Source organism: Fukomys damarensis, unplaced genomic scaffold (assembly GCF_012274545.1).
Source record: "Fukomys damarensis isolate Sample0158 unplaced genomic scaffold, DMR_v1.0_HiC HiC_scaffold_12, whole genome shotgun sequence".
NCBI lineage: Eukaryota > Metazoa > Chordata > Mammalia > Rodentia > Bathyergidae > Fukomys > Fukomys damarensis.
The window spans coordinates 51,097,628-51,122,706 of record NW_022900924.1 but is presented as its reverse complement, the minus strand read 5'-3'; the positions used below and the strand labels follow the sequence as shown (position 1 = coordinate 51,122,706).

The 25,079-nt window shown below is 39.5% G+C and overlaps 1 protein-coding gene and 1 pseudogene across 8 annotated transcripts in view; one reads left to right on the top strand and one right to left on the bottom strand.

The window, feature by feature from the left end:
- Positions 1 to 4,526, top strand: part of Adipoq (adiponectin, C1Q and collagen domain containing) — a 29,669-nt gene extending 25,143 nt beyond the window's left edge. For all 8 annotated transcript variants that reach the window (XM_033762580.1, XM_033762581.1, XM_033762578.1 and 5 more), the window contains 2 exons: positions 890 to 1,111; positions 2,440 to 4,526. In XM_033762580.1, the coding sequence (XP_033618471.1) occupies positions 898 to 1,111; positions 2,440 to 2,966 (741 nt within the window). In that variant the 5' untranslated portion in view covers positions 890 to 897 and the 3' untranslated portion in view covers positions 2,967 to 4,526. The remainder of the gene's footprint in view (positions 1 to 889; positions 1,112 to 2,439) is intronic.
- A 16,457-nt stretch (positions 4,527 to 20,983) lies between these two features.
- On the bottom strand, positions 20,984 to 21,081 carry LOC117285762 (annotated as a pseudogene).
- Between the last annotated feature and the right edge of the window lie 3,998 nt (positions 21,082 to 25,079).

Here is a 25,079-nt window from a genome sequence, read left to right as displayed (position 1 = left end):
GAAGCGGAGGAGGAACAACCAACCCAGACGGCAGAGGGAGGATGGGACTTCCGGAAGGATGTGACATCCAAAAGGTCCAGGCAAAAGGAAAAAATGGAAACAAAGTCTTTGTAAATAGGGGAGGGTGGACGGGGTGAAGGGAGGGTGGGGGTATGGGGAAAAATGAGAATTAAGATCTGACGTGTAAAGGTACAAGATCCCAGTGATGAATGTAACTGTACTGTATGCTTAAAAAGTACCAATAAACCCAACAAAAAAGAAAGAAAGAAAAAAGGTCCAGCAAAGGGTCAGTGGGTATTCTTATGGGACAATGTATCCTTGGTTGCCTGTTTAACTCAAGGTGAGGCTTGAGTTGTGTGCGTGTATGCATGTGTGTAAAAGGTACCAAATGGTAAAACCTGTGAATCAGGAGAGGCAAAGAGGAAGAAAGAGAATGGGAGAGAAAGGAGGAGGAAAAGACATTCAAAAAATGAAAGAAAAAGTTGCAAGAGAAGAAAAAAGCAGCCAAGGAGAAGGAGTTTGGTTAGAGCTGAATGGCGAGATATGAGTGCTTAGAAACCCAAGGGTGGATTCTTGGGAAACTGATATGTGGAGTTTTCCCTGGGCCTGGACCTGAGCCTGGGTAGAGGAGGGTCATGGTGCCATTGCTACAACTCAATTCTGAGGAAAGGGAATCATGCTAAGCATTGCAAATTTCAAGGCAGAGAGAGACCCAGGCAAGCTGGATAGTCAGAAGTCTTCCTGGAAGAGGTGAGTACTGCGAGCACCTGCAGGAATGGACTGTGCCGGGATGGATGGCGTCTGGGCAGGTCCCGCCCGGGTGTGCAACGTGGGCTCTGCAACGTGGGCTCTGCCTGTCTGGGGCTGACAGCGTACCCGTGCATTCCAGGGCTCAGGATGCTGGTGCTGCGAGCTGTTCTACTGCTGTTAGCCCTGCCCAGCCATGCTGAGGAAACCACGAGTGCAGGGCCAGGAGCCCTGCTTCCGCTACCCAAGGGGGCCTGTGCAGGTTGGCTGGCGGGCATCCCAGGGCATCCTGGACACAATGGGATCCCAGGCCGTGATGGGAGAGATGGCACCCCTGGCGAGAAGGGCGAGAAAGGAGATGCAGGTAAGAATGAGGTTTTGCATTCCTTCATCATGGCCTCTCCTGGGTGGAAGAGGCCTCTAAGGCTTAGACACAGGGAAGAAGCAAAGCTTTTTCATGTAACACATAAGCAAACTACAATGGATTTAGGGTTGATCTTCCAGGAGAAAGATTAGGTAACGCCCCTATATCCAAGTACACTTGGACTCTACTCCATCTGCCTCTTCTTCCCCATATTCCCCTCCCCATCTCTGCCCCACCCCAAGCCCAATATGTTCCCACTCCTGTTTTTCTTTCCCTCTCAATCCCTGTGTCATCCAGTGGCTTTTATTTACTGCATGACCCTGAGGGTCTCCCCAGCTTTTGTAGGCCTTTGGTTCCAAAATAGAAGACTCTTGGTAATCACTAGATGAAAGTCTACTCCAACTATGCCAAATTACATGTGCACAAATCCCCCAAATCACACATGAAACAAAAACACAAAAGCAATAACAAAACCAACCAACCAACCAACCAAATAAACCCAAATCCTCAAAGTGTGGGACGCAGAGAGAATGCCCTCAATGCAGATCTGGAGGCAGTGTCATTCTGGAGGCAGCGCTTGAGCTGGGCCTTAATGGATGTGCAGGCAGAATAGAGGAAAAGGCAACTGGGGTTGGCAGAGCCAGTATACAAAGGGCTGGCAGGGTGGAGGGTCTACAGTGGAGACCTGTGGCTTGGAGATGAATTTATGGGAACTTGCTGGACTGTGGGAAATGTGGAGAGACCCTGGACAAGTAAATTAATGAATACATGAATGACTAAATGGTTGAAAGATGTTCAGAACACTGAAATGGTCAGTGAGCGAGAGCCTCCACCAGGCCAAGCAGCCCAAGAGTCAAAGAACCATCAACGAGCTTTCAGTAGAGTTGACGTTGATCTCATTAGCTAGTTTGAGGGTTCTGAACATTATTCATTGGTTCATTCATTCATCATGAGCTCTTTTAAAGAGATTTTTTGGGTGTATATTAATTTTATAAAACATTGGGTTTCAGTGTGGTGTGCCATTTTCACACATGCACATAACATATTTTGGCCATATTCACCCCTATTATTCTCCTTTAAACATCCCACCCTCTCCCCTTTATTCCCTTCCCTTTGTCTAACGGTAGTGTCAAGAGCCTTTTCATGGGTTGGAGATGAATTTGTTGGGAGCTGCTGGTCCTTAAGGAAGGTGGAGAGAGGAGATGACATCTCTCCTTTCTCTGTCAAGCAGGCTGTGGTCAGAGGTCCCAGGGACAGTGGTTTCAGCTGGAAACAACCAATGCACATGTCCTTTTCCTTGTGGTCACCGAAGTCTTCTTATTCTGTAGGTCTTATTGGTCCTAAAGGTGACAGTGGTGAAACTGGAGTGACTGGGGTTGAAGGTCCTCGAGGTTTTCCAGGAATCCCAGGCAGGAAAGGTGAACGTGGAGAAAGTGCTTATGTGTACCGCTCAGCATTCAGTGTGGGGCTGGAGGCCCACGTCACCGTCCCTAATGTTCCCATTCGCTTTACCAAGATCTTCTACAATCAGCAGAACCACTATGATGGCACCACCGGCAAATTCCACTGCAACATTCCTGGGCTGTACTACTTCTCCTACCACATCACAGTCTATCTGAAGGATGTGAAGGTCAGCCTCTTCAGGAAGGACAAGGCTGAGCTCTTCACCTATGACCAGTACCAGGAGAAGAATGTGGACCAGGCCTCTGGCTCTGTACTCCTCCATCTGGCTGTGGGTGACCAAGTCTGGCTTCAGGTGTACGGGGATGGAAACCACACTGGACTCTATGCAGACAATGTCAACGATTCTACCTTCACAGGCTTCCTTCTGTACCATGACATTGATCTCTCTTAACTCAGAGCCTCCATCAGGCTACACAGCCCAGAAGTCAATTAAAGCACAGTCAACAAGCTTTCAGCATAGTTATGAGATTGATTTTGCTGTCTAATTTGAGTTCTGAACATTATCCCTTCATTCATTCTTTCATTCATCAAGTGCCTTTTTCTAAAAATCACATACTATAGTCCTGAAGAAGACCTGGTCCTTTTAGGATCTCTTATGTAGTAGCAACATTGGACAGTAATAACATTTACTGGCGGGCTTCATGTACATGATATGGTAACAACTAAAAGGAAGTAGTTGACAATGCTATTTTGTGCCCATTGTCCCAGGAAAGATGCACTTCTCTTTTTTATAGTGGGGTTGAGACAGTTAAGTGAATGTTTTAGGTCACACACAGGTATTAAATGGCAGAGCTAAAGATGAAACCCAGAGTCATGGACTCTTCCCATTAACTGTGCCCTTTTGTGGAAGTGCATGGAGTCTTTGGAGTGTCAATGGGGGATCTGTTCCCTCACCAAGGGCCTCTGAGTCTGGCTTCATCAAGTTAAAAGTTTTCCCCAGCAGAACTGGGATGACCCTGTGATGAGTTGCAGCCCAGCCCTGCTCTGTGGTTTCTCTTTCCTGTATCTCCTTGCACACTCTTCCCCCTAGAAGGGAAAATGGCTTGCACTTCCCCATGCTGAATTCCGCTGTGTTCCTCCTGGCTAGGAGCTTCCATGATGCTTTCCTGTCTTAGTTGCTTTCTTGTTCCTGAGACACAATACCCAACTTAAAGGAAGAGAGGTTGGTACTGGCTCATGGTTTACTGCATAGACGACTGGCTCCAAGGCAACATGGCACAGCACGGGGGCAAGGCAGAGGAGTAGCTGCTCGCCTGGCATGGCAGACAGGAAGCAGAGGCTGAAGGGAGGAACTGGCAGGGACATGAACCCTTGGAGGCCACACCCCAGTGACCTATCTCTTCTGACCAGACCCTGCCTGCTAATAGCAAGTTAGCTTCAAGTCCCATTAATCCAGTCATCTTCCAAAAGTCCCACCTACGAACACACAAAGATCTTGAGGGACATCTGTACTTCCAGGACTCCTCTACGTTTAGCTATTGCTGAAAACCCTGGGTGTGGAGACATCTGCCCCCGAGAGGTCCTTACTCTGCAGTAAGGACGGTGCTTCCTTCACCTCTGAATCCTTCACAGGTCCTTAACAAACGTCTGCTGAAGACCAATCTCTTGAACTCCATATCTACCCAGAATTAACTCCATTTCAATCTCTCCACATAACCAATTTTTATTTATAAAAGCACTTTCATTGTAGTAATTTCATTGTTCACATCAAAGGCTTGAATCTTTTCAAAACTCTGATGATAGGGATAATTGTGCTTTCCAGAACATTTAAAGAATTCTCCCTCAAAGAGATAGCTTGAGCTCAAAACACAAAACCTATGGAGGAATTTGGAAGTTATTCTTTCCATTGATCCTGGTAAGTTCAGGGAAGATTTGGGCCTCCTGAATTTATTCTTCTTCTTTAAGAATTACAAGTGGTTGGGCCGGGGATTTAGCTCAGTGGCTCTGCAGCCTGCCTTGCAAGCACAAGGACCCTAGTTCAATCCCTGGTACCCCAAAAAAAAAAAAAAAGAATTACAAGTGGTTGATGGTGGTAAATGTTTTTTCAGGATATGATGGTATGAGGGAAGTTCTTCAGGGGTTTTAGAAAGAGCAAAATTAGTAACACAATAAATTAATATAGGAAACATTTTTTGCTTATAGTTTTCAGTACTAGATGATTCCCTTTTATATGTGTATTGCTCTTCATTATGTGATTATTTCTACATATAAAGCTTTGTCTTTTAAAGTGTTTTCGTGTCATTATGTTATGCAAGTAAATATAATATCCGTTATTAAAAATAAAAGGACTTGCTGCACATGACTTTTGTTTTTATTTCTGGAGAAAGGTATGAGGTGTAGAGAGGAATGAAGTTTGTATTAGGACTCTGTTCTAAGTGACAGAAAACCCAACCAAATGGATAGAAAATACTATAGCTGTCTTGGGTTTCTCAGAAGCCCCAGCATGTCCTTATATGTCACTGGCTGTAGTCCAGTTGTGTACTTGTCCAACCAATCACTGGAGCCAGGAGCATAGAATATATTCACTTACTTAAGATTCATTGTGTGGTTCAAGACAGTGTTATTTAGAGACATTTTCCTAAAGCATGACATGCTTTATGAGAAGTGGGAGAAAGGGTGACAGACACAAATTAACACCAGCTCACAACAAACTCGTACTGCTATGGTTGAACTTTCTCAGGCTTCTCAGAGAGATGGGGAGATATTGCTGGAAATTAACTATTGATTTTCTCTAAAATTTCCACAAGTAGCTAATGTCTGGCCATGCTCAAGATTCCCATCCGGTCACAGCGTTTTCATGGTGCTACACTCACTCTAAGCTCTGGGACGGTTTCTTTAGGGAACCAAAGGCACAGAGAGGACCAATCTTCAAAATACCTCCTGAGAGAAACTGTGGCCAGGATTTTTAGCACAAGTGGTCATATGATGTCTTTCAGTATAATTGTGGATTTGTCTTTTTTTTTTTTTTTAGTTCTGACAGGTTTTGCTTCGTGCTGTTTTTGGGCTCCATTGTTTAACTGATACATGTTTAGGATTATATCTTCTTGGTGAACATATCCTTTTATCACTGTGTAATGTCCTTTATCTCTGATAATTTTCCCTGGTTTGAAGTCTACTTTACTTAAAACTAATATCAGCACTCAGTCTTTTTTTAAAAAATTAATTAATTTTATTGGTATACAGTTATTTGTTTAAGGTGTACAAGGTAGTGACATTCATCATTGGAAATTTGCACCTTTACATAATCCATCTTGGTTTGTATTCCCCTGCCCACCCTTCAACCCCTCCATCCCTCCCTATGTACAAAGACTTTGTTTCCACTCTTTCTTTTTCTCATATTAATTCCATTCCCATCTTTCTTTCCCCCCCCTCCCAGTTCCCCTTCCCCTTTGAACCTTTTCTTCCTATTTCCCATTATGTATTATATCTTTTAGTCCTTGTTGACACTTTCAGTTTTGTACACTAGAGAAACTACTCAGCATTTACATTTATCATTCACATTTATTTCACTTGAGTATCACCTCAGTGTGCATCCATTTGGCTATAAATGTACCTAGTTTTTCATTCTTTTTTTTCCTCGTTGAGTTTATGGGTACATTTTAGGTATACAGGACAGTTACATTGAGATCTTGTACCTTTATATGACAGGTCTTGGTTCTCACTTTTTCCCCTTGTCCCTGCCCTCCCTTCACTCTCTCCTCCCCACCCCATTTACAAACACTTTATTTCCATTTTTAATTTTCTCTTATTTTTTTCTTTCCCTTATTACCTTTCCCCTGCCCTTCCCACTCTCCCTGCACCTTTAACCCTTTTCTTCCTATTTCACATGGTCATTTATCTCAGTAGAATCTTACGTACTACTATTCAGTATTGACACATCTGTGACTTATTTACTTCATTTAGGAGTATATCCTCAATATGTATCCATTTTCCTATGAATGAATCTAATTTCTCACTAAACTAAATCCCTGGCCCATTTGTCATTGGTTGATTTCATGATGGCAGCCATTCTTTCTGGCATGAGGTGGAATCTCAGTGCTGTTCTCATTTGCATCTCTTGAATGATCAGTGATGTTGAACATTTTTTCATATGTTTATTTGCTCTTTCTGTTTCTCTGCCTGAGGAATGTCTGTTCATTTCAGATGCCCATTTTTGGATTGGGTCTTTAAATTTGGGAGGTCTGTTTTTTTTTTTTTTTAAGTTCTTTATATATTCTAGATAGTAGACCTTTGTCTGAGGAATAGCTGGCGAAAAGTTTTTCCCACATTGTGGGTTGTCTCTTCATACTATTGGTTGTTCCTCTTGCTGTGCTGAAGCTTTTTAATAAGAAGAGATCCCAATTGTTGATTCTCTGTGCTAGTTCATGGGCAACTGAGATTTTATTCATAAACTCTTTTCCTACACCAATGTCTTCAAGAGTTCTACCTAACCTCTCTTTCAGCTGATGTAGTGTTTCTGTCTTAATATTTAGATCTTGAATCCATTTTGACTTTAGTTTAGTGCATGTTGAGAGATATAGGTCTAGTTTTAACCTTTGGCAAGTTGAAACCCAGTTTTTCCAGCCTCATTTATTGAAGGAGGCTATCTTTCCTCCAGTGGGGGTGTTTGGCTCCTTTGTCGAAGATGAGGTGGCTGTGTGTGCCTAGAGTTGTTTCTGCATCTTCTAATCTGTTCCACTGGTCCTCAGGCCTGTTTCTTTTCAGTACCATGCTGTTTTTTTTAAAAAATCACAGTAGCTTTGTAGTATAGTTTCAAGTTAGGGATGGTGATACCCCTTACCTTGACTTTATTGCCTAGAATTGCTTTTGCTATTCTAGGTCTCTTCTTATTCCAAATGAATTTGTGGATTGTTCTCTCAAGGTCTGTGAAGTATGCTGTTGGGATTTCAGTTGAGATTGCATTGATTGAGTCTATATAGCAGTTTTGGAAGTATGGCCATTTTACTATGTTGATTCTTCCTACCCAGGAACAAGGGATGTCTGTCCATTTTCTGCTATCTTCTTCAACCTCTTTTTTTCATAGTGTTGTAGTTTCCAGAGTAGAGGTCTTTGATTTCTTTTGTTAGGTGGATTCCTAGATACTTCATTTTTTTGGATGCTATTGTGAAAGGAATTGTTTGTCCCACTTCTGTCTCAGTGAGTCTCTTTTTTAAGGTACAGCAAACCTATTGATTTTTGTGTGTTGACCTAGTATCCAGCTACTTTGCTGAATTTGGTTATTAAGTCTAGAAGACTTTTGGTGGAGTTCTTGGGGTCTTTTTTTCCCATTAAGTTTATTGGTACATTTAAAGCAAACAATACAGTTACATTTATCATTGGAATCTTGTACCTTTACATGATATATTTTGGTTCTTGTTTTTTCCCTATTGGGGTCTTCTAAATAGAGTGTCATGTCTTCTGAGAATAATTTTTGGAGGGTTTTTTAAAAAATCATGAATGTGTGTTGGATTTTGTCAAGGCTTTCTCTTCATCTATTAAGATGATCATATGGTTTTTGTCCTTGGCTCTATTAATATAGTGTATTACATTTATTGATTTGTTTATGTTGAACCATTCCTGCATCCCTGGGAATAATCTTTTGATTGGTGTTTGTATGGTGTTACCATTTTCATCATCTTACTTGAAATCTGTGTATATTACTAAATTTAATATGTGTTTCTTTTAAACTGTATGTCTTTAGGCCTTTCTAAAAATTAAATCTGCACATTTTTGTCTTTTGATTGGTGTTTGAAAGTTTGTATTTGGTAAAATTGTTGTTATGGTTGAATTTAAAGTGACTATTTTATTTGTTTTTTATTTGCTACCTCTATTTTATTCTCTTTCCCACCCACTTTTGAATTATTTGAATTTTCATTTTATTTTATTTTATTTGTTGGCTTTTTCACTGTTTCTTTGTGGTATTGTTTAGTTGTTACTCTAGAAACTATAATGTACTCACCAAACTTTTCACAGTATATGTAGAGTTACTATTTTATTATTTCAAGTAAACTATAGAAGACTTATAGCATATAAGTTCTTTTATTATTTTCCCTTTATAATCTAGTTTTTCCTATATTATATCCATATACATTGAAATATTATCATTTTTTTATTTTCAATAGTAATTTTAAGCCATATTTTAAAGAATGAAGAAATGGAAATGAAGTATTTGTAAAGGGGGAGGGAAGGCGGGGAAAGGAGGGCAGGGACAAGGGGAAAAAAATGAGAACCAAGACCTGTCAAGTAAAGGTACAAGATCCCAATAATGAATGTAACTGTACTGTGCACCTAAAATGCACCAATAAATTCAATGAGGAAAAAAAAGAAAAAAATTTGTTCAGATATTTGTCTTTGCTTCTTTATTCTTAAAGTTCCATGTCTCCCTCTGGTATAGTTTCTTCTCAACCTGGAGAACTTTTAGATCAAATCTGTTGGTGATATATTTTTTTTCATCTGAGAATGCCTTAAATACTTGAAGATATTTTAACTTTACTGTTCTCTTCTATTACTTTAAAGGTTTTATTTCACTGTGTTCTGGCTCCATAGTTTCTGATGAGAAATCTGTGGTCATAGTTTCCTTATGTATAATTTACCATTTTTTCTTCTTTGTACTTTTAAGATGAGCATACATACATGTGTGTGAGCATGTGTGCTCATGTGTGTGTGTGTGGTACTGGGGATTGAACTCATGAAGCGCTGAGCTACATTCTTGGTCATTTCTTTTTTTTTTCCTCATTGAGTTTATTGGTACATTTTAGGTGTACAGTACAGTTACATCCATTATTGGGATCTTGTACCTTTACATGACAGGTCTTGGTTCTCATTTTTTTCCCTTGTCCCTGCCCTCCCTTCCCCTCCTCTTCCCCTCCCCATTTACTAACACTTTATTTCCATTTTTTCATTTTGTCATATTTTTTTCTTTTCCCTTATTGACTTTCCCTTACCCTTCCCATTTTCCCTATACCTTTAGCCCTCTTCTTCCTATTTCACATGGTCAATTATCTCATTAGGATCTTATGTACTATTATAGCTTTTCACACCAGAGAAACTATTCGGTATGTACATGTGTGACTTATTTATTTCATTTAGGAGTATATCCTCAATATGTGTCCATTTTCCTATGAATGAATCTAATTTCTCATTCTTTATGGCTGAGTAGTATTCCATTTCATAGAAAAACCACATCTTCTTTATCCAGTTTCCAACTGATGGGCAATTGGGCTGTTTCCAAGTTTTAGCTATTACAAACTGTGCTGCTATAAATATTGTTGTGCATATCACTGTGGTATGATTCCTTTAATTCTTTTGGAAAGATACCCAGCAAAGAGATGGCTGGGTCAAATGGAACCTCTAGTCCCATATCTTTGAGGTATCTCCATATTGATTTCCATAGTGGTTACACCAGTCTTCACTCCCACCAACAATGAAGAAGGGTTCCTTTCTCCCCACAACCCCGCCAACATTTGTTATTGTGTGATTTCTTGATAGCAGCCATTCTTTGTGGGGTGAGGTGGAATCCCAGTGTTGTTTGCATCCGCATCTCTCAAATGACCAGTGATGTGGAACATTTTTTAATATATTTACTTGCTGCTTTTACTTCTTTGTCTGAGAAATGTCTGTTCATTTCAGATGCCCATTTTTGAATCAGGTCTTTATACTTGGGGGGACTGATTGTTTTGAGTTCTTTATATATTCTGGATAATAGTCCTTTGTCTGAGGAGCAGCTGGTAAAAATTTTTTCCCACATTGTAGATTGTCTCTTAGTTCTGTTGATGGTTTCTTTTGCAGTGCAGAAGCTTTTTAATAAGATGAGATCCCAGTTGTTGATTCTATCTGCTAGTTCCTGTGCTACTGAGGATTTGTTCATAAAGTCTTTTCCTATGCCAATGTCTTCAAGAATTCTGCCTAGCTTATCTTCCAGAAAGTTTAGTGTTTCTGTTTTAATATTTAGATCTTTAATCCCCTTGGATTTTACTTTAGTGCATGGTGAAAGATAAGGACCTAGTTTTAATCTTTGGCAGGTTGGGATCCAGCTTTTCCAACACCATTTATTAAAGAGGCTGACCATCCCCACTGGAGGAATGATAGTCTCGGTCATTTCTTATTTGACCTTGAGAGAAGGTCTTGCTAGGCTCACCTCAACCTTGTATTCCTTCTGCTTCAGCCTCCCCACTAGCTAGGATTACAGGTGTGTGGCACACATCTGGCCTTAGATTCTTTCTTCACCTTTGATTGACAACAGTGTGATAATAACGTTTGGGTGTTTTCTTTGGGCTTCACCTATTTGAAATGCAGTGAACTTCTTCAATCTGTAATTTTATGTCTTTTAGCAAATTAAAAAATGTCCTTCTATTGTTTGTTTCAAACATATTTTCTCAGTCAATTTCTTTGTCTTCTTTTTCTGGAATTCCAATAACACAACTGTTTATAGCAACAGGCTTCCGAGGTTGTTATTTTTTTCCAGTCTTTTCCTTTCTGTTCCTTTTATTATATAATTTATATTATTCTATCTGCAAGTTCAGACTATTTTTCCTGTTATCTCTGTTCTGCTATGGGGCTCATCCAGTAATATTAATTTGAGATATTACATCTTTCAGTTTTTCAAAATTTTTGTGTGTCTATATGTTTTTCTCTTTCTCTGCTGAGCACTTTAATACTTTTATTTCAAGAATGTTCCTCTTTATAATGGGCGTTGGTCATTCCGTCTTGGGTCATATCAGGGTTGGCATCTTTTAATGTGTTTTTCTCCTCAGTATTGGTGAGATTTAGGAAAATCTTGTTTATGCATGAGTAATTCTGGATTGTATCCAGAATATTTTGAATATTGTGATGCAAGATTCTGCATCTCTCTTAAAACCCTCTAGTGAATGTTGGTGTTTTGTTTGTGCTAGCAGACAATTAACTGGCTTAGGTCCAGACTACAAGTTGTGTCTCATCGTCCATGCACGGGAATTTCAATGTCATTTTCATTTTTGAGGCTTTGCTGTGCTGTATGTCTCATGTACCACTCAGAGTTTAGTCTGGGTCTTTCTAGCTCAGTTCTTGCAGACCATGCTACTCTATTTTGTGCCCATTCTGCAGGTATACAACTGAGAACTGAGTTTGGGCTATTTACAGGGTCCTGTGAGAGTTAAGAAGATATCCTTTTCCAGCCCTCTCCTTCCTGGAATTTCCCTATATTCTCTTGCTCCCCAAGGGCCTTCCATTTTCTAAGTTCTCTGGCCTGATCTAGAGTTCTCCTAGGGTTTTAGTTTCCTGTACTATTTTGCTTGTGTGACTGGGGCTGTTTTGGAATTAAAGCAATGAGAGAAAAAGAAAGAAAAAAAATGCAGCTGGGCGTGGTGGCACATGCCTGTAATTCCAGCACTTGGGAGGTTGAGGCAGGAGGATTGCTGTGAGTTCAAGACCAGCCTGGGCTACATAGTGAGTTCCAGGTCAGTCCCAACAACATATAGTGAGACCCTGTCTCCAACCACCCCACCCCAAAAAATAATTTTAAAAAGTAAAAGATTATTTTGTACTCTGAGGAGCATGACCCCTTTCACCGATTTCTCTGGCCAGAGAGAGAGAGAGTTTTTCTGTTTTGTTTGTTTGTTTTGTTTTTTTCTGAGAATTTTAGAAGTCCACGTAGATGGTGCTGCTGTGGCAATGCAGCTCAGTGTCTGGGACTGATCCCCAGACAGAGCTGGGAGCACAAAGAAGACAGAAGAAAGCACATGAAGGAAATCAGGAAGTCGGGATATGTTATAGTCCCTCTCAGGCAGGATTTCCTTTTCTGGCATTCTGGTGAGCAAGAAGAGATTTTTTTTTTCCCCTGACCGTGCTTACTTACTACATAACTCCATAATGTTGCCCTATTCTTTTTTGGTTGTCTCTATTCTGCTATAGGGCTCATCCTGTAAATATTAATTTGAGATACTACTTTCAGTTTCACAATTTTTGTGTGTCTATATGAGATACAGAAGACAAAAACACCCCAGAAAGCTCACTGAAGCTATGGGTTACTATTCAAGTTCTGATTTCAGTTCTCAAGGGGCCTGCAACTTTTCTATCCGCTCGTTTGTTTTTCAGGATCCGTAGGTATTTGTTTTGCATTTTGTCCACACTTTGTTTTAATCAGTGTGGAAAGGTAGACTATCATTGGCCTCAGCTTGGCTGGCACTGGAAAGCCCTTGTCCCATGATATTTCTGAAGACAGAAAAAAAGAAAGGATCGAGGGATGGCAGAAACCTCAAAAAAATCATATAATTTACCTTGAAATTGCCAAAAGTAAAAGAAAATATAGAAATAAACAAATCTTGAGATCACTGTTGAGGAGAAAATGGGAAAGGTACCACAGTTTTTATGACTGAGGGAGGCTTGGGCCAAGAAAAATCTTGATTGTAACCCTGAACTTTTTTCCTGGCCTGATGAGATTGTGTTAGATATTGTGCCAGACATTAAAGTGTGACCTACCTGTAAGGATAAAAAATAGAAGTGCATACTTCCAAATCCGGCAATTTTATTCATGCAGTATTTTACTTAGGAATATTTGTAAATATCTAGGTTTCAGATTGTTTAGAAATAACCAGTTTTTTTTTTTGGTTGTCACTTTTTTTGGTATTTTGCAGCAAGCAAACATGATTTTGAAGAACATTCACTACGTACAACTCGCCCATTTTCAAAAGTAAGTGATACAATTACAATGCAGCGACCTCTTTGCTTTATTAGCTTTATATTTCCCCACTATCGACATAAAAGGAATTTCCAGGCCATAATTAAGGCTTCACGTGCAGTTCAACTTATGGTCAGGGTCAGGGCTCTGACCAAGGGAAGGGTCTGATTGTGGCCGTGATGTGATGGGCACCTGCTGGATGGCTCTGCCATGTCTCCTTTGTGGTGGGCCACTCCCTGCCCCTCAGCCGGCTTTGGTCCAATCCGACCTTCATCCTAGAGGCCATTGAATGGGACCATGTAGGTGCTTGAACTAAGCTGAGTGCTCTGGGTTGACTTGGACTTCTCCAATGTTCAAATTCAAATTAGGTGCCATTTTAACAATATTAAGAGGTGAAACCTTTACCAGATAGTGAAGTTATGAAGATGCCACCCTCATGAATGGATTAAGGCTGTCATTCTGGGAACAGATTCACTATTTTTTTACTCTCTCTTTGCTTTTCCATGATGGGACAAGGCAGCAAGAAGGTCTTTCCCAGATGCTGGCATCTTACTCTTGGATTTGCCAGCCTCCATAACTGTGAACCAATGAATTTCTGTTCTTTATAAATTACCCCGTCTTTGGTATTTTGTTATAGCCATACAAAACAGGCTAAGATACTAGGCCAACCAGATGCCTCCAGGAATACAAATTAGGGTGGATGCAAAACATGCAGATTCAAGATCCAAAGGTAGCTACCTCCTGCCTTGCAGTTTTGAAGGAGAGAAGCCCAGTTGCAGAGAAAGAAAAAGGCTTTGGAAGAAACAGAAGAGAGATAGAGAGAGATAGAGATGGAGAGGAGAGGGGAGGGAGAGCGAGAGGGAGAGAGAGGTATCTGCTGGTTTCTTGGATGCTTTCCACTTTTTGGTTTCAGTCCTTCTTGAAATTTAGCTGTATTCTTACCCATGGGTCCCATGAGTCTCCAGTTCCTGGACTTTTACATAATTTCTTTTTAAACTTAAGCTAGCTTGGTTCAATTTATTTTATTTCCATTCAAAAAATACACAAAGCCAAGAATTATTCTGTGACTGTGCCCAGTGACCAAGCTGAGGTGTGGTTAGGGAGACTATTTGGTAATAGGTAATAGTCACAGTCATTAAGCCCCATGGGATCAAATCTAGACCTGTGACTTCATTTGTACTTGTTTTACTAGCAACTAATCTCCTATTTTACAAACTTCTCGCAGGCAGACACTTTTTATTTCATCTTTGAATTCTTTACACAAATTAATAATATTATTATTTTCTTTTGGTACTGGGGATTGAAGTCAGGTCCTTGCACTTGTAAGGCAAGAGGCAGAATCACTGGGCTAAATCCCTGGCCCTAGACAGATTATTCTTTCACTCAGCAAATATTTATTGTCTACTATGTACCAAGAACATAATTAAAAATAGCAATAATAATATAAATTACCATTTTGAAGCACCTGCTTGAAATACATTGTTGTATTTCATGTTTACAACAGCCTGTAAATTAGAGATCATTGATCCAGTTGTTAGATAAGAAAACTGTACCTTAAAGAGGCTAATTAATAAGCTTAAAGCTGCAGCCAGTCAATTGTAGAACAAGGATTCATACACAGAATTGCCTGACACTGAAGCTCATGCTGTAGAAAAAAATGAGTCCCAATCCCACCAGCCTTTTTTCCTACTGGTTTCAAGATAGCTAAGGCACAAGCTGTTTACGTGGCCTATAGCCCTGATGTTTGCAATCCTGTAAATATCAGTAACGGAAAATCTTGCCTTTGTAAAATGAGTCATTGAATTTGCTATATGACAGAAAGTCTGGTTGTTAAAAGGATGTGATGAGATGTCTCGCCCATCGTTCATGTGGACAAGTTCTGAGGCTGGCACTGAGAGGTTCTTTGTAGTGTGCTACAAGGAAAAAAAAAAAGATCTTGCAAAGGCCTTGTTTATACTAGCCCAAACAGGTTGAGTCAATGTTCAACTATTTTTTCTATTAAAACTGTTTTATGAATGTAAAATAGAATGCTGTTTCCTTAACATGATAAAGAATAATAATGAAACAATGTTTCATGTTATAACAGTAAAATACTAAATGCCCTCCCCCTCAAACTCCATATAAAACAAGAACACTGGCTTTCACCCTTCTTACTTCACAGGGTGTCCAGCCCAGCTGGGCGTGGTGGAGCACGCCTGAAATCCCAGCACTCAGGAGGCTGTGGAAGGACAAACAAAAAAACCCAAAAAACAAAGCAATGTTCTATTGCTCTATCCTCTTATCTATGAGCTTCTTGCTGGATTATTTTATCCTCTAAGCACAAACTCACAAAGCAGGCATGTTTTTTCTTCCAGACTGAATTCTTGGTAGCTCCTTGGGTTGCTGTGCTTCTGTATTTGTTATTCTGTGGAGTAACTGGCCATTTTGAGCTCGCTCGTGTTGAGCATTTGCTCTGATACTGTGAGGATAGATTTTTCATGACTTTCTTCCCTGATACTTGTGTGTTTCTCCTCTAAGCTACAAAAGTGTTCGAACGGAAGAGGGAACCAGAGAGGGAGAGGGGGAAAGGAAGGAAGGAAAAAATTTTTTTTAATTAGAAAAGAAAAAAATGGAAATGAGGCTTTTGTAAATGAGAAGGGGAAGAAGGGTTGAACTGAGGGGAGGAGAATGAAAAAAAGAGGACTCAAGACACATCATGTACAGATACAAATTCCTATCTTGAATGTGATCAGTTATGTATATCTAAATTGTAACAATAAAAAAAAAAAGAAATAGCTAAAAAATCTTGTTTTCCATGCTCCTTTTTTGAGATCTAGGGTAGAAAGCCTAGGAGAAGACTTCTGGGTCTGTGAGCAGTTTGTTTTTGGTAACCTTGGTTTTGCTGTCTTCTGAAATAATGTTAAATATCTGACACTAGGAATTGATGCATTCACCCTGCTGGTCACATATCCTGCGCCCACAACGAATACCCTGAATTCTTGGTAATTTTGTGGAAATGATTAGATTTTCCACTGAGATCTTGAGGTGCACTGGATTGTACCCTTTTCAATTTTTCCTGGCTTTACCATGCTGCTTACTTGTTTATCTCCAAGGTGGAGAGTATCAGAACTCTTTAATCCTCTGCTTGGTACAGTCTGCAGTGGGATTAAGAGCTGTGCCTTATTCCATTGGGATCTTTTGTTTCCTTCTTCAGTAATCATATATACATGTGTGTTCTCAGGACCTTGAACTTGCAAGGAGGTGGTGGCACCACTGAGCTAAATCAGCAGGTAGTAATCATATTTTGAAGTTTGTAACTTGCAGTTGTATCTTTCTTGTTGTTCTGGTGTTGATATTAATTATCTTTTGTGATGGTCATCTAACAGCAAAACATGTGAGATTATATAAGATTGTTATTTTAAAACATGTAATCTATGGGGGCTGGGGAGTTAGCTCAGTGGTGCCATGCCTGCCTCGCAAGTACAAGGTCCTGAGTTTGATTCCTGGTACTGAAAACAAACAGACAAACAAAAAACCCCACAAAAAACAAAAATATAATCTTTGAGTAGGCAGTTGGCCTTACTAGATATAAAAATACTTTACAAATCATAGCAGTTAAGAGAATTCCTACCAGAAGAATAGATAGACAGGCTAATGGGTAACAAGATTGCCTAGAAGTAGAGCTTAAAATATATGAAAGTTTAGTATATGGAATAAGAATCATATGCATTTTAGTTATATGGGAAAAGGAACGCTGCTGGTCCTTTCCTCATGTATGCTTGAAAAATATTGCAGTTACATCAGGTAAACTAAAAGCAAAAGAGAAAACTATCAAAACTCTTAACAGTGCACAAAAATGCCTACCAAATCTCTAGCCTGGAAAGGAGAACTCAATTTAAAATCAGAGATCAAAACAATAGAAGATGGATAGATGCAATTTAGTATTTTAAAGATGACTAAAATTACAAGGCAATTATCAAATCCAAAGTTATTTGCAATAAATGTGACAGTATATTTATATCCTTATTACATGAAGTGGTCACACAAATCCATACGAAAAATAGAAGGCCTCCAGTAAAAACACAGGCAAAGTATGAAAGGAAGGTATAAAAGGAGAAAAAAGGAGAAATAGAAATTTATTCAAATATGTTTTCCTCTCAAAAGATAAACCATTTCATTTTCAACTACACATTTAATGAAAGATTTTTAAAGGGATATTTAATGTAGATGTGGAGATACGAATTTGGATTCTTTGTAAATATTTACCTGAACCTATTTATTGGACAACTCTTTGGTAATGAGTTTGTCAAATTTTATCACAGACAATAAAAATGTTTATACATTTTGCCTAGTAATTATAAGATTACATGTAAAGGGAATAATCCTAAATGTAGGAAAAAAATTCTTGAGTTCAGAGATGTTTATCATTCCCAAAGGAAAAATTGAAATAATGTTTAAGTTACAATAGTATTGCACTTTGCATAAGATATTTGACATCTATGAACAATGATATTTTCAAAGACCGTTTCATTACTTGAGGAATGCTTCTATAATTATGTCAAGAAAAAAGATACAGAATTGTGCTATATAACTTTGTATAAAATATGCATAAAAACTGACTGTATCCATCAATTTTCCATTCCTGCCAGGAATACTTGAGATAGTCACCTTAAGGAGAAAATGATTATTTTGGTTCAGAGTTTGGGAGGTGTCGGTCCACGGTCTGTTGTCCTGTCGCTTTGGGGTCTGTGGGGGCAGAAAATCATGGTGGGAGTGCATGGTGAGGGAAACTGATCACCTGTGGTTAGTGGGAAGGCAAAAGAGAGAAAAAAGGGTCCAGGAATCATTGAGGACACAAATACAAATACAAAAACGTTGTCTCTTCAGTTAACACGATTTGGTTTTCTTGTTTTGTAGTTTTCTATAGCATGGTCAATGTCCTGTTACAAGTCATAGAAACCCAAATCCAATTGACTTGTGCAAAAATAGGAATTTATTGGTTAAGAAACCAAAAATTACAGGGATAGAGTATACTGCAGTCTACATTCAGGGGCTCCACTGACATGATTATAGGTCTAACTCCCTTTCATTTCATCACAACTCTTTCTTTCGTTTTCTTCTCGTACCGGAGATTGAACCCAGACCCTTTACACAGAACAGTATTTTTTAATTTTTTTAATTTTGAGGCAGGGTCTTGTTAAGTTGCTAAATGAGCAGGCTGGGCTCAAACCTGTGATCCTTCTGGCTCAACTTCCTGGAGTGCTGAGATTACAAACACCTGGTACATTGCTGCTTGTCTTAGTGTATTGGTATCAGCCCCCTAGTTGTACATGGCTTCCTTTGTGAGACTACAGAAGATGGCCTAAAAGACTTCAGTTTCTGCCATTCTTACAGTTCTGTATTCCACACTAAAATTTTTCACTCTTTTGATATGTCTGAACCAAATCCCAGCTCGGAGGGTGATTGGCCTTGTTTAAGTCTCATGATCATCATCCTTGATCTAATGGGCACATAATCAATCACTCTGGTGCTAATCTTAGAGGAGTGGGAAATCATGGGTCTGGAGTTAGCCCCACCTGACCCATAGAAGCTACGCTACAGGAAGGGGTGCTTCCAAAACACAGCAAAAGAGGGGTGATTAGGAAAGGTACAGTTTTCTTTCTTTCTTTCTTTTTCTTTTTTTTTGGTACTGCGGATCGAACTCAGGCCCTTGTGCTTAAAAGGCAGGTGGCGGAACCACTGAGCCAAATTCCACCCCCCCCCACTTTGCTGCTGGGGATCAAACTCAGGTCCTTGCGCTTGCGAGGCAGGCGGCAGCACCGCTGAGCTAAATCCCTAGCCCAAGGTACAATTTTCATAACCAAGTACCACTTAAGCTGGAAAACAACTTGCCTTTTGAACGAGTTCTCTAGAGGAAAACAATCAATAGAAGATTGATTGCATAATTATGCAAGGGGATTTATTGGGTGGGCCTACAGGATCAGAGGTGGAGAATCCACAGTGGCTCTCTGTGTGCTGGCGAGCAGAGACCCCAATGGCTCCTCAGCCCAAAAGGGTGGAAGCTGCAGAGAAATGGACGAAGGACGCGGTCGAAGGCCCGGAGCTCACTGGAAGTTGGGAAGTTACAAGGCTGAAGAAACCTGAGACCTGGAAAGCAATCCAAAGGTGACAGCAGCAAAGAGCACACCTGCCTGGGGAGACCGGAGCTCTTCAGATGGGGTCACTTCCTACTTCTTTCCCTTTTTACTCCGTCCAGGATAGGAGCCAATTGGCCAGTGCCTCCCACAAGTAAGGCGGGGTCTTCTCCTCTAAGTTGGCGGGCCTACATGTCAATCATCCACAGGCACACCCAGCACTGTGCCCTACTAATCTGCTAAGTGTTTCTTTTCTTTCTTTTGTTTTTTTGAGATAGGCTCTCACTATGTAGTTGAGACTGACCTGGAACTCACTATGTAGCCCAGGCTGGTCTTGAACTCACAGCGATCCTCCTGCCTCAGCCTCCCGAGTGCTGGAATTATAGGTGTGCGACACCACTCCTGGCTTATGTGCCTTTTTGAGTAGTATTTCCTTGCAACATCAGCATTTTAATTCTACTCTTGTAGCAACAATGGCTGATGTTTCTTTGGTGAGTAGCAGTGCTGGGACCCAAGAATCAGACTGCCTTCCACAATCCTGCCATTCATGTTGCTTAATACATTGTTTCCCTTTTCAGTGCTTAGTAGTATTCCACTGTGTACCTACAACACAATTTGTTTATACAGCCACTAATTGTTGGCCATTTTGGGCTCTTCCCACATTTGGATCTTATGGATAAAGCTCTATGAATATTTCATACAGCTTTGCTGATTTTCTTCTTGCTCTTCCTCCTCCTTCCCCTGTCCACTTTTGTGTGTGTGTGTGTGTGTGTGTGTGTGTGCTGGGAATTGAACCAAAGGCCTTGTACACGTTTAAGCATGCACTCTGTCACTAAGCTACAGCCCCAACCTGTACATACAGCTCTTTTTGTGGACATACGTTGCCACTTCTCTTGAGCAAATATCTAGAAGTAGAATTTCTAGGCTCAATGGTAAAGGGGAAATTGATTTTTTAAGATAAATGGTCAAATTTTCCAAGTAACTGTTGCATTTTACATTTCCACTGGCAGCGTATCAGAGTTCCAGGTGTTCCATGTCCTTGTCAGCACTTGTTATTATCAACCTTTTTTGTTTTAGCTATTCATGTGTACCTGATGTAGAATATTGTCTCATTTTCAATTTTCACTTCCCTGGTGACTAGGTAGAAACTTTGAACTTTTGAAAATGTACATAGAGGCCACTGTGTGTGTGTGGGGGGTGTGGGGGCGTGTGGGTGTGCACAGTGAAAGGCCTGTTCAAATGTTTTGTTTTAAAATTGGATGGTTGAGGCTGGGGATTTAGCTCAGTGGTGCTGCTGACTGCCTCGAAAACTCAAGGATCTAAGTCTGATCCCTGGTATAAAAAAAAAAATTGGATTCTTGATGTTGTTGTTGTTGTTGTTGTTGTTATTATTGAAACAGAATCTTGCTATGTTTTTCAGGCTGGCCTTGATCACACTATGTAGCCCAGGTTGGCCTCAAACTCATGACCATCCTCCTGCCTCAGCCTCCCGAGTGCTGGGAATAGAGGTGTGTGCTGTCACGCCAGGCTGATGTTATTATTACTAATAAGAACTTTTCGTGCATTGTGAATACAAGTTATATATGGCATTTTCTCCTAATATCTATCTTACTTTTTATTTTTTAATAAATGGTGCATTTTGAAGAGCAAAAGACATATTTAAAAAACATGGAACACTTTATGAATTTGTATGACATCCTTGTGCAGAGGCCATGCTAATCTCTGTAACCTTCGTACACAGAGTAAAGTACCATGCCTTTTTTGTTACTTTGCTGTATCAGTCAGTGTTTACTAGAGAAACAGATGTAACCGAGATATACGAATTCTTACATGAGATATATTCATTTTGAATAGGCATTTTTTTTTGATACTGGGAATCGAACTCATGACCTTGTGCTTGCCTGGCAGGTGCTGTGCCACTGAACTACATCCTTGGCCCAAGACATATAAATTCTTTTTTTAAAAATTAATTTTCTTGGTACATTTTAGGTATACAATATAATGACATTCATCTTTGGCAGTTTGTACCTTTGCATAATCTATCTTGGTTCCTATTTTTTTCCCCATTCCCCTGCCCTCCCTTCAACCCCTCCATCCCTGCCTATTTACAAAGACTTTGTTTCCAGTTTTTAATTTTCTCACATTAGTTCCATTCCCTTCTTTCCTTTCCCCTGCCTGTCCCTTTTCCCCTTTGTCCCTTTTCTTCCCATTTCACATTATCTATTACACTTTTTAGTCCTTATTTACATTTTTAGTTTTTCACACCAGAGAAACTATTTGGTATTTACGCATGTGTATCCTATTTATTTCACTTAAAGAGTATCGCCTCAATGTGCATCCATTAGCTATAAATGTCTCTAATTTCTCATTCTTTATTCCTGAGTAGTACTCCATTTTATAAACAATACATATTTTCTTTATCCAGTCTCCAGTTGATGGGAAATTGGGCTGTTTCCATATTTTAGCTATTACAAACTGTGCCACTATGAATATGGGTGCACATATATTGCTGTGGTATTAATTCTTCTGGGAAGATACCCCACAGGGGAAACAGCTGGGCCAAGTGGAGGCTCCAAACCTAGTTGTTTGAGGTAACCCCATACTGATGTCCACAGTGGTTGCACCAGTCTGCACTCCCACCAGCAGAGGAGCAGGGCTCCTCTTTCCCTGCAGCCCCATCAATATCTGTCATTGGTTGATTTCTTGATAGCAGCCATTCTTCATGGGGTGAGGTGGAATCTCAGCATTGTTTTCATTTGCATCTTTCAAATGACCAGTGATGTTGAACATTTTTTTTCATGTTTATTTGCTATTTCTACTTCTTTGTCTGAGAAATGTCTGTTCATTTTAGATGCCCATTTTTGGATTGGGCCTTTAAATTTAGGAGATATGTTTTTTTAAAAGTTCTTTATATATTTTAGATAGTAGACCTTTGTCTGAGGAATAGCTGGTGAAAAATTTTTCCCACATTGTGGGTTGTCTTTTCAACTGTTGGTGGTTTCTCTTGATGTGCAGAAGCTTTTTAGTAAGAAGAGATCCCACTTGTTGATTCTTTGTACTAGTTTGTGTGCAACTGAGGTTTTGTTCATAAAATCTTTTCCTTGTTCTTCATGATCTTTGAAGTGCCACCAATACCCTTTGGCAGGATGATAATGATAATAAGGCATAGCTCATCAGAAGCTGACTGAAGACCACGTACTCCGGAGTTTATAACTAATCCCGTCTGGTGCCTGATAAATCAACCCAGCAATAATGTAGTAATCAGTAAGAGGGATAACCTGAGCAGGGAACTGCTGGTGTTGCTTTTGAATGATGAAAAGAATTGGGTTTTGAGCACGCGTAAGGATGTACTCAACTCCCACCATCTGATTCAAGTGTTCCGGTGTTAACCTCTGCATTTTGACCACTTCATTATTACATGTCCTGTCATAAAAAGGATCACTTTTTTCTGAAAAGTAATCCAGGACACTACCACTGTTCAAAATGGGGATCCACGAGCTGTTGACCCAAGAGATTCCCAACAGATTATCTCTGATATCCATTGTAGCCATAACTTTGAAATTGTTCCTGGACTCTCCTTCTGGCACTGAGTAATGACATGACAACAAAGCGATGAGTTCAGCGTAGCACAGATGGTGAAGAGGGACATGAAGAGGGCACATAGGACCCAAGACATTCAAATTCTTATATAGAACTTACAAGAGTGGCTTACAGTGGCCACCCACAGAGTCAGCTGTGGAAGAGCGCAGAGGTTCTGGCTATATGCAGAGACCAAAGGATTCAGGGAAAGACCTGGAGCTCACTGCAGTGTCCCCTGCGAGTCCATATCAGGAGGCTGATGCATCTGCGATGGAAAGCCAAAGAGTCTACCCCATGAGGCTAAAGGATCTGTGCCAGCAGCTGAAAGGTCTATATTGGAAGCCAGGAGACGACGTCCAAGGTGAAGGCGAAGACTGGAGCTCCTCCGAAGAAGCACAAGGAGAGCTGTCCTTGTCATTTCCCTCTTATGCCATCCGGTGACAAGCCGCCCTAGGGTGGGTCTTCCACACACTCGGGTGTGCAGTTGCTGAGCCAGTTTAGCCGAGCTTCTCCACTCGGGTCGACACAATCCATCAACCATCACACACGCCTTTGTGGTATAATCGTGACTGTCTCCAGCCTTGCCCCGTGCTTACAGTTGCTTGTGGTATTCCGGTCTTTTGTTTTTCCATACGAATGTTAGGGTATTTTTTTCCAGTTTCGTGAAGAATGTCATTGGAATTTTTTTAAGGATTACACTGAATCTATAGATTGCTTTTGGTAATATGTCGTTTTAACAATGTTAATTTTGCCAGTCCATGAACATGCTTTGGAACATGCATACTCTTTCCATATTTTTATATCTTCTTCAATTTCCTTCTTCAGTGTTGTGCAATTTTCGTTGTAGAGTTCTTTCCCCTCCTTGGTTACCCTGACTCCTAGGCATTTATTTATTGAAGCTATTGTGAGTGGAATTGTTTTCTTAATTTCTTTCTCAGCTAGTTCATTATTTGTTTTTTAATGCTGATTTAGGATCTGGATTTTTATTTTGAAAATATTAAACAAATGTTACACTTTTGCAATTTTGTCAAAATCTATTAAGTGTATAGTTTTCTTTCCTTTGTCTTTATTTATTTATTTATTTTTGGGCCGGGGATTGAACATGGGTTCTTGTTGCAAGGCAGGTGGTGGAACCACTGAGCTAAATCCCCGGCCCCTTCCTTTGTTTTTAAATATGGTAACATGCATTAATTGATTTGTAGATGTTAAGCAAATTCTTTTCCTGGAATAAACCTCACTTGGTCATGTGTATTATCCTTTTGTATGTTGCTGAATTTGTGTTGGGAGTATTTTGTAAATGAATTTGGCATAAATGTTCAGGAGAAATACTGATTTTTATTTTTCTTTCCTGTATCACCTTCTTGGTTTTGAGTATCAGGGTAATGTTGACTTCATAATATGAATTAGGAAGTAATCTTCTTCCTCTTTTTTTTTCCGAAGCAGTTTATGTATTATTCTCATTCTTTCCCCTTAAATAATGTTTAATAGAATTATAGATTGAGGTAACTCTGGCCTAGAGTTTTTGTTATTGAAGGATTTTTAAAGGGCAAATTCATTTTAAAAGTTGAAATATAGATATTCAGTTATTATATTTCCTTTGCTAATTTATATCCTTCAAGGAATTTGCCCATTTCATTACATTACATTGCTAATTTGTATGTTTATTTTAAAATTTTTGTAGGATGTATAGTGTTCTCGCAACAACACTATGATTTGTGTATATTTTCATTTTGCTGATAGTCTAGCTACACATTTATCAATTCAATTTTTCTTTTTGATTTCTTAAAGCATACATTTTTATCTAATTTTTTTCTGCACTATCTACCTCATTTTCTATTTTTTATAATTCAGTCGTCTTATTTCTTTGTTAATACTGACTTTGGATTTAATGTGTTCTTTTTGTTTTATGTTCTTCAAGTAGAATACTAACATCAATAAAATTATAGATTGTTAGAACTTTCTTATTTTCTATTATTAGCAATTGATATAAAATTTCCTGTAAACATGGCTCTAGTCATATCTCACAAATTTGGATACGATAGACTTTCATTTTAATTAAATTAACAGTATTCTGAAATTCATCATAGAATTTCCTCTTTGAGTCATGGTTTGTCTAGAAGCAAATGTTTAACTGCCAAACATCTGGGTGATTTTAAAAAAAACTGTCATTTCTAATTTA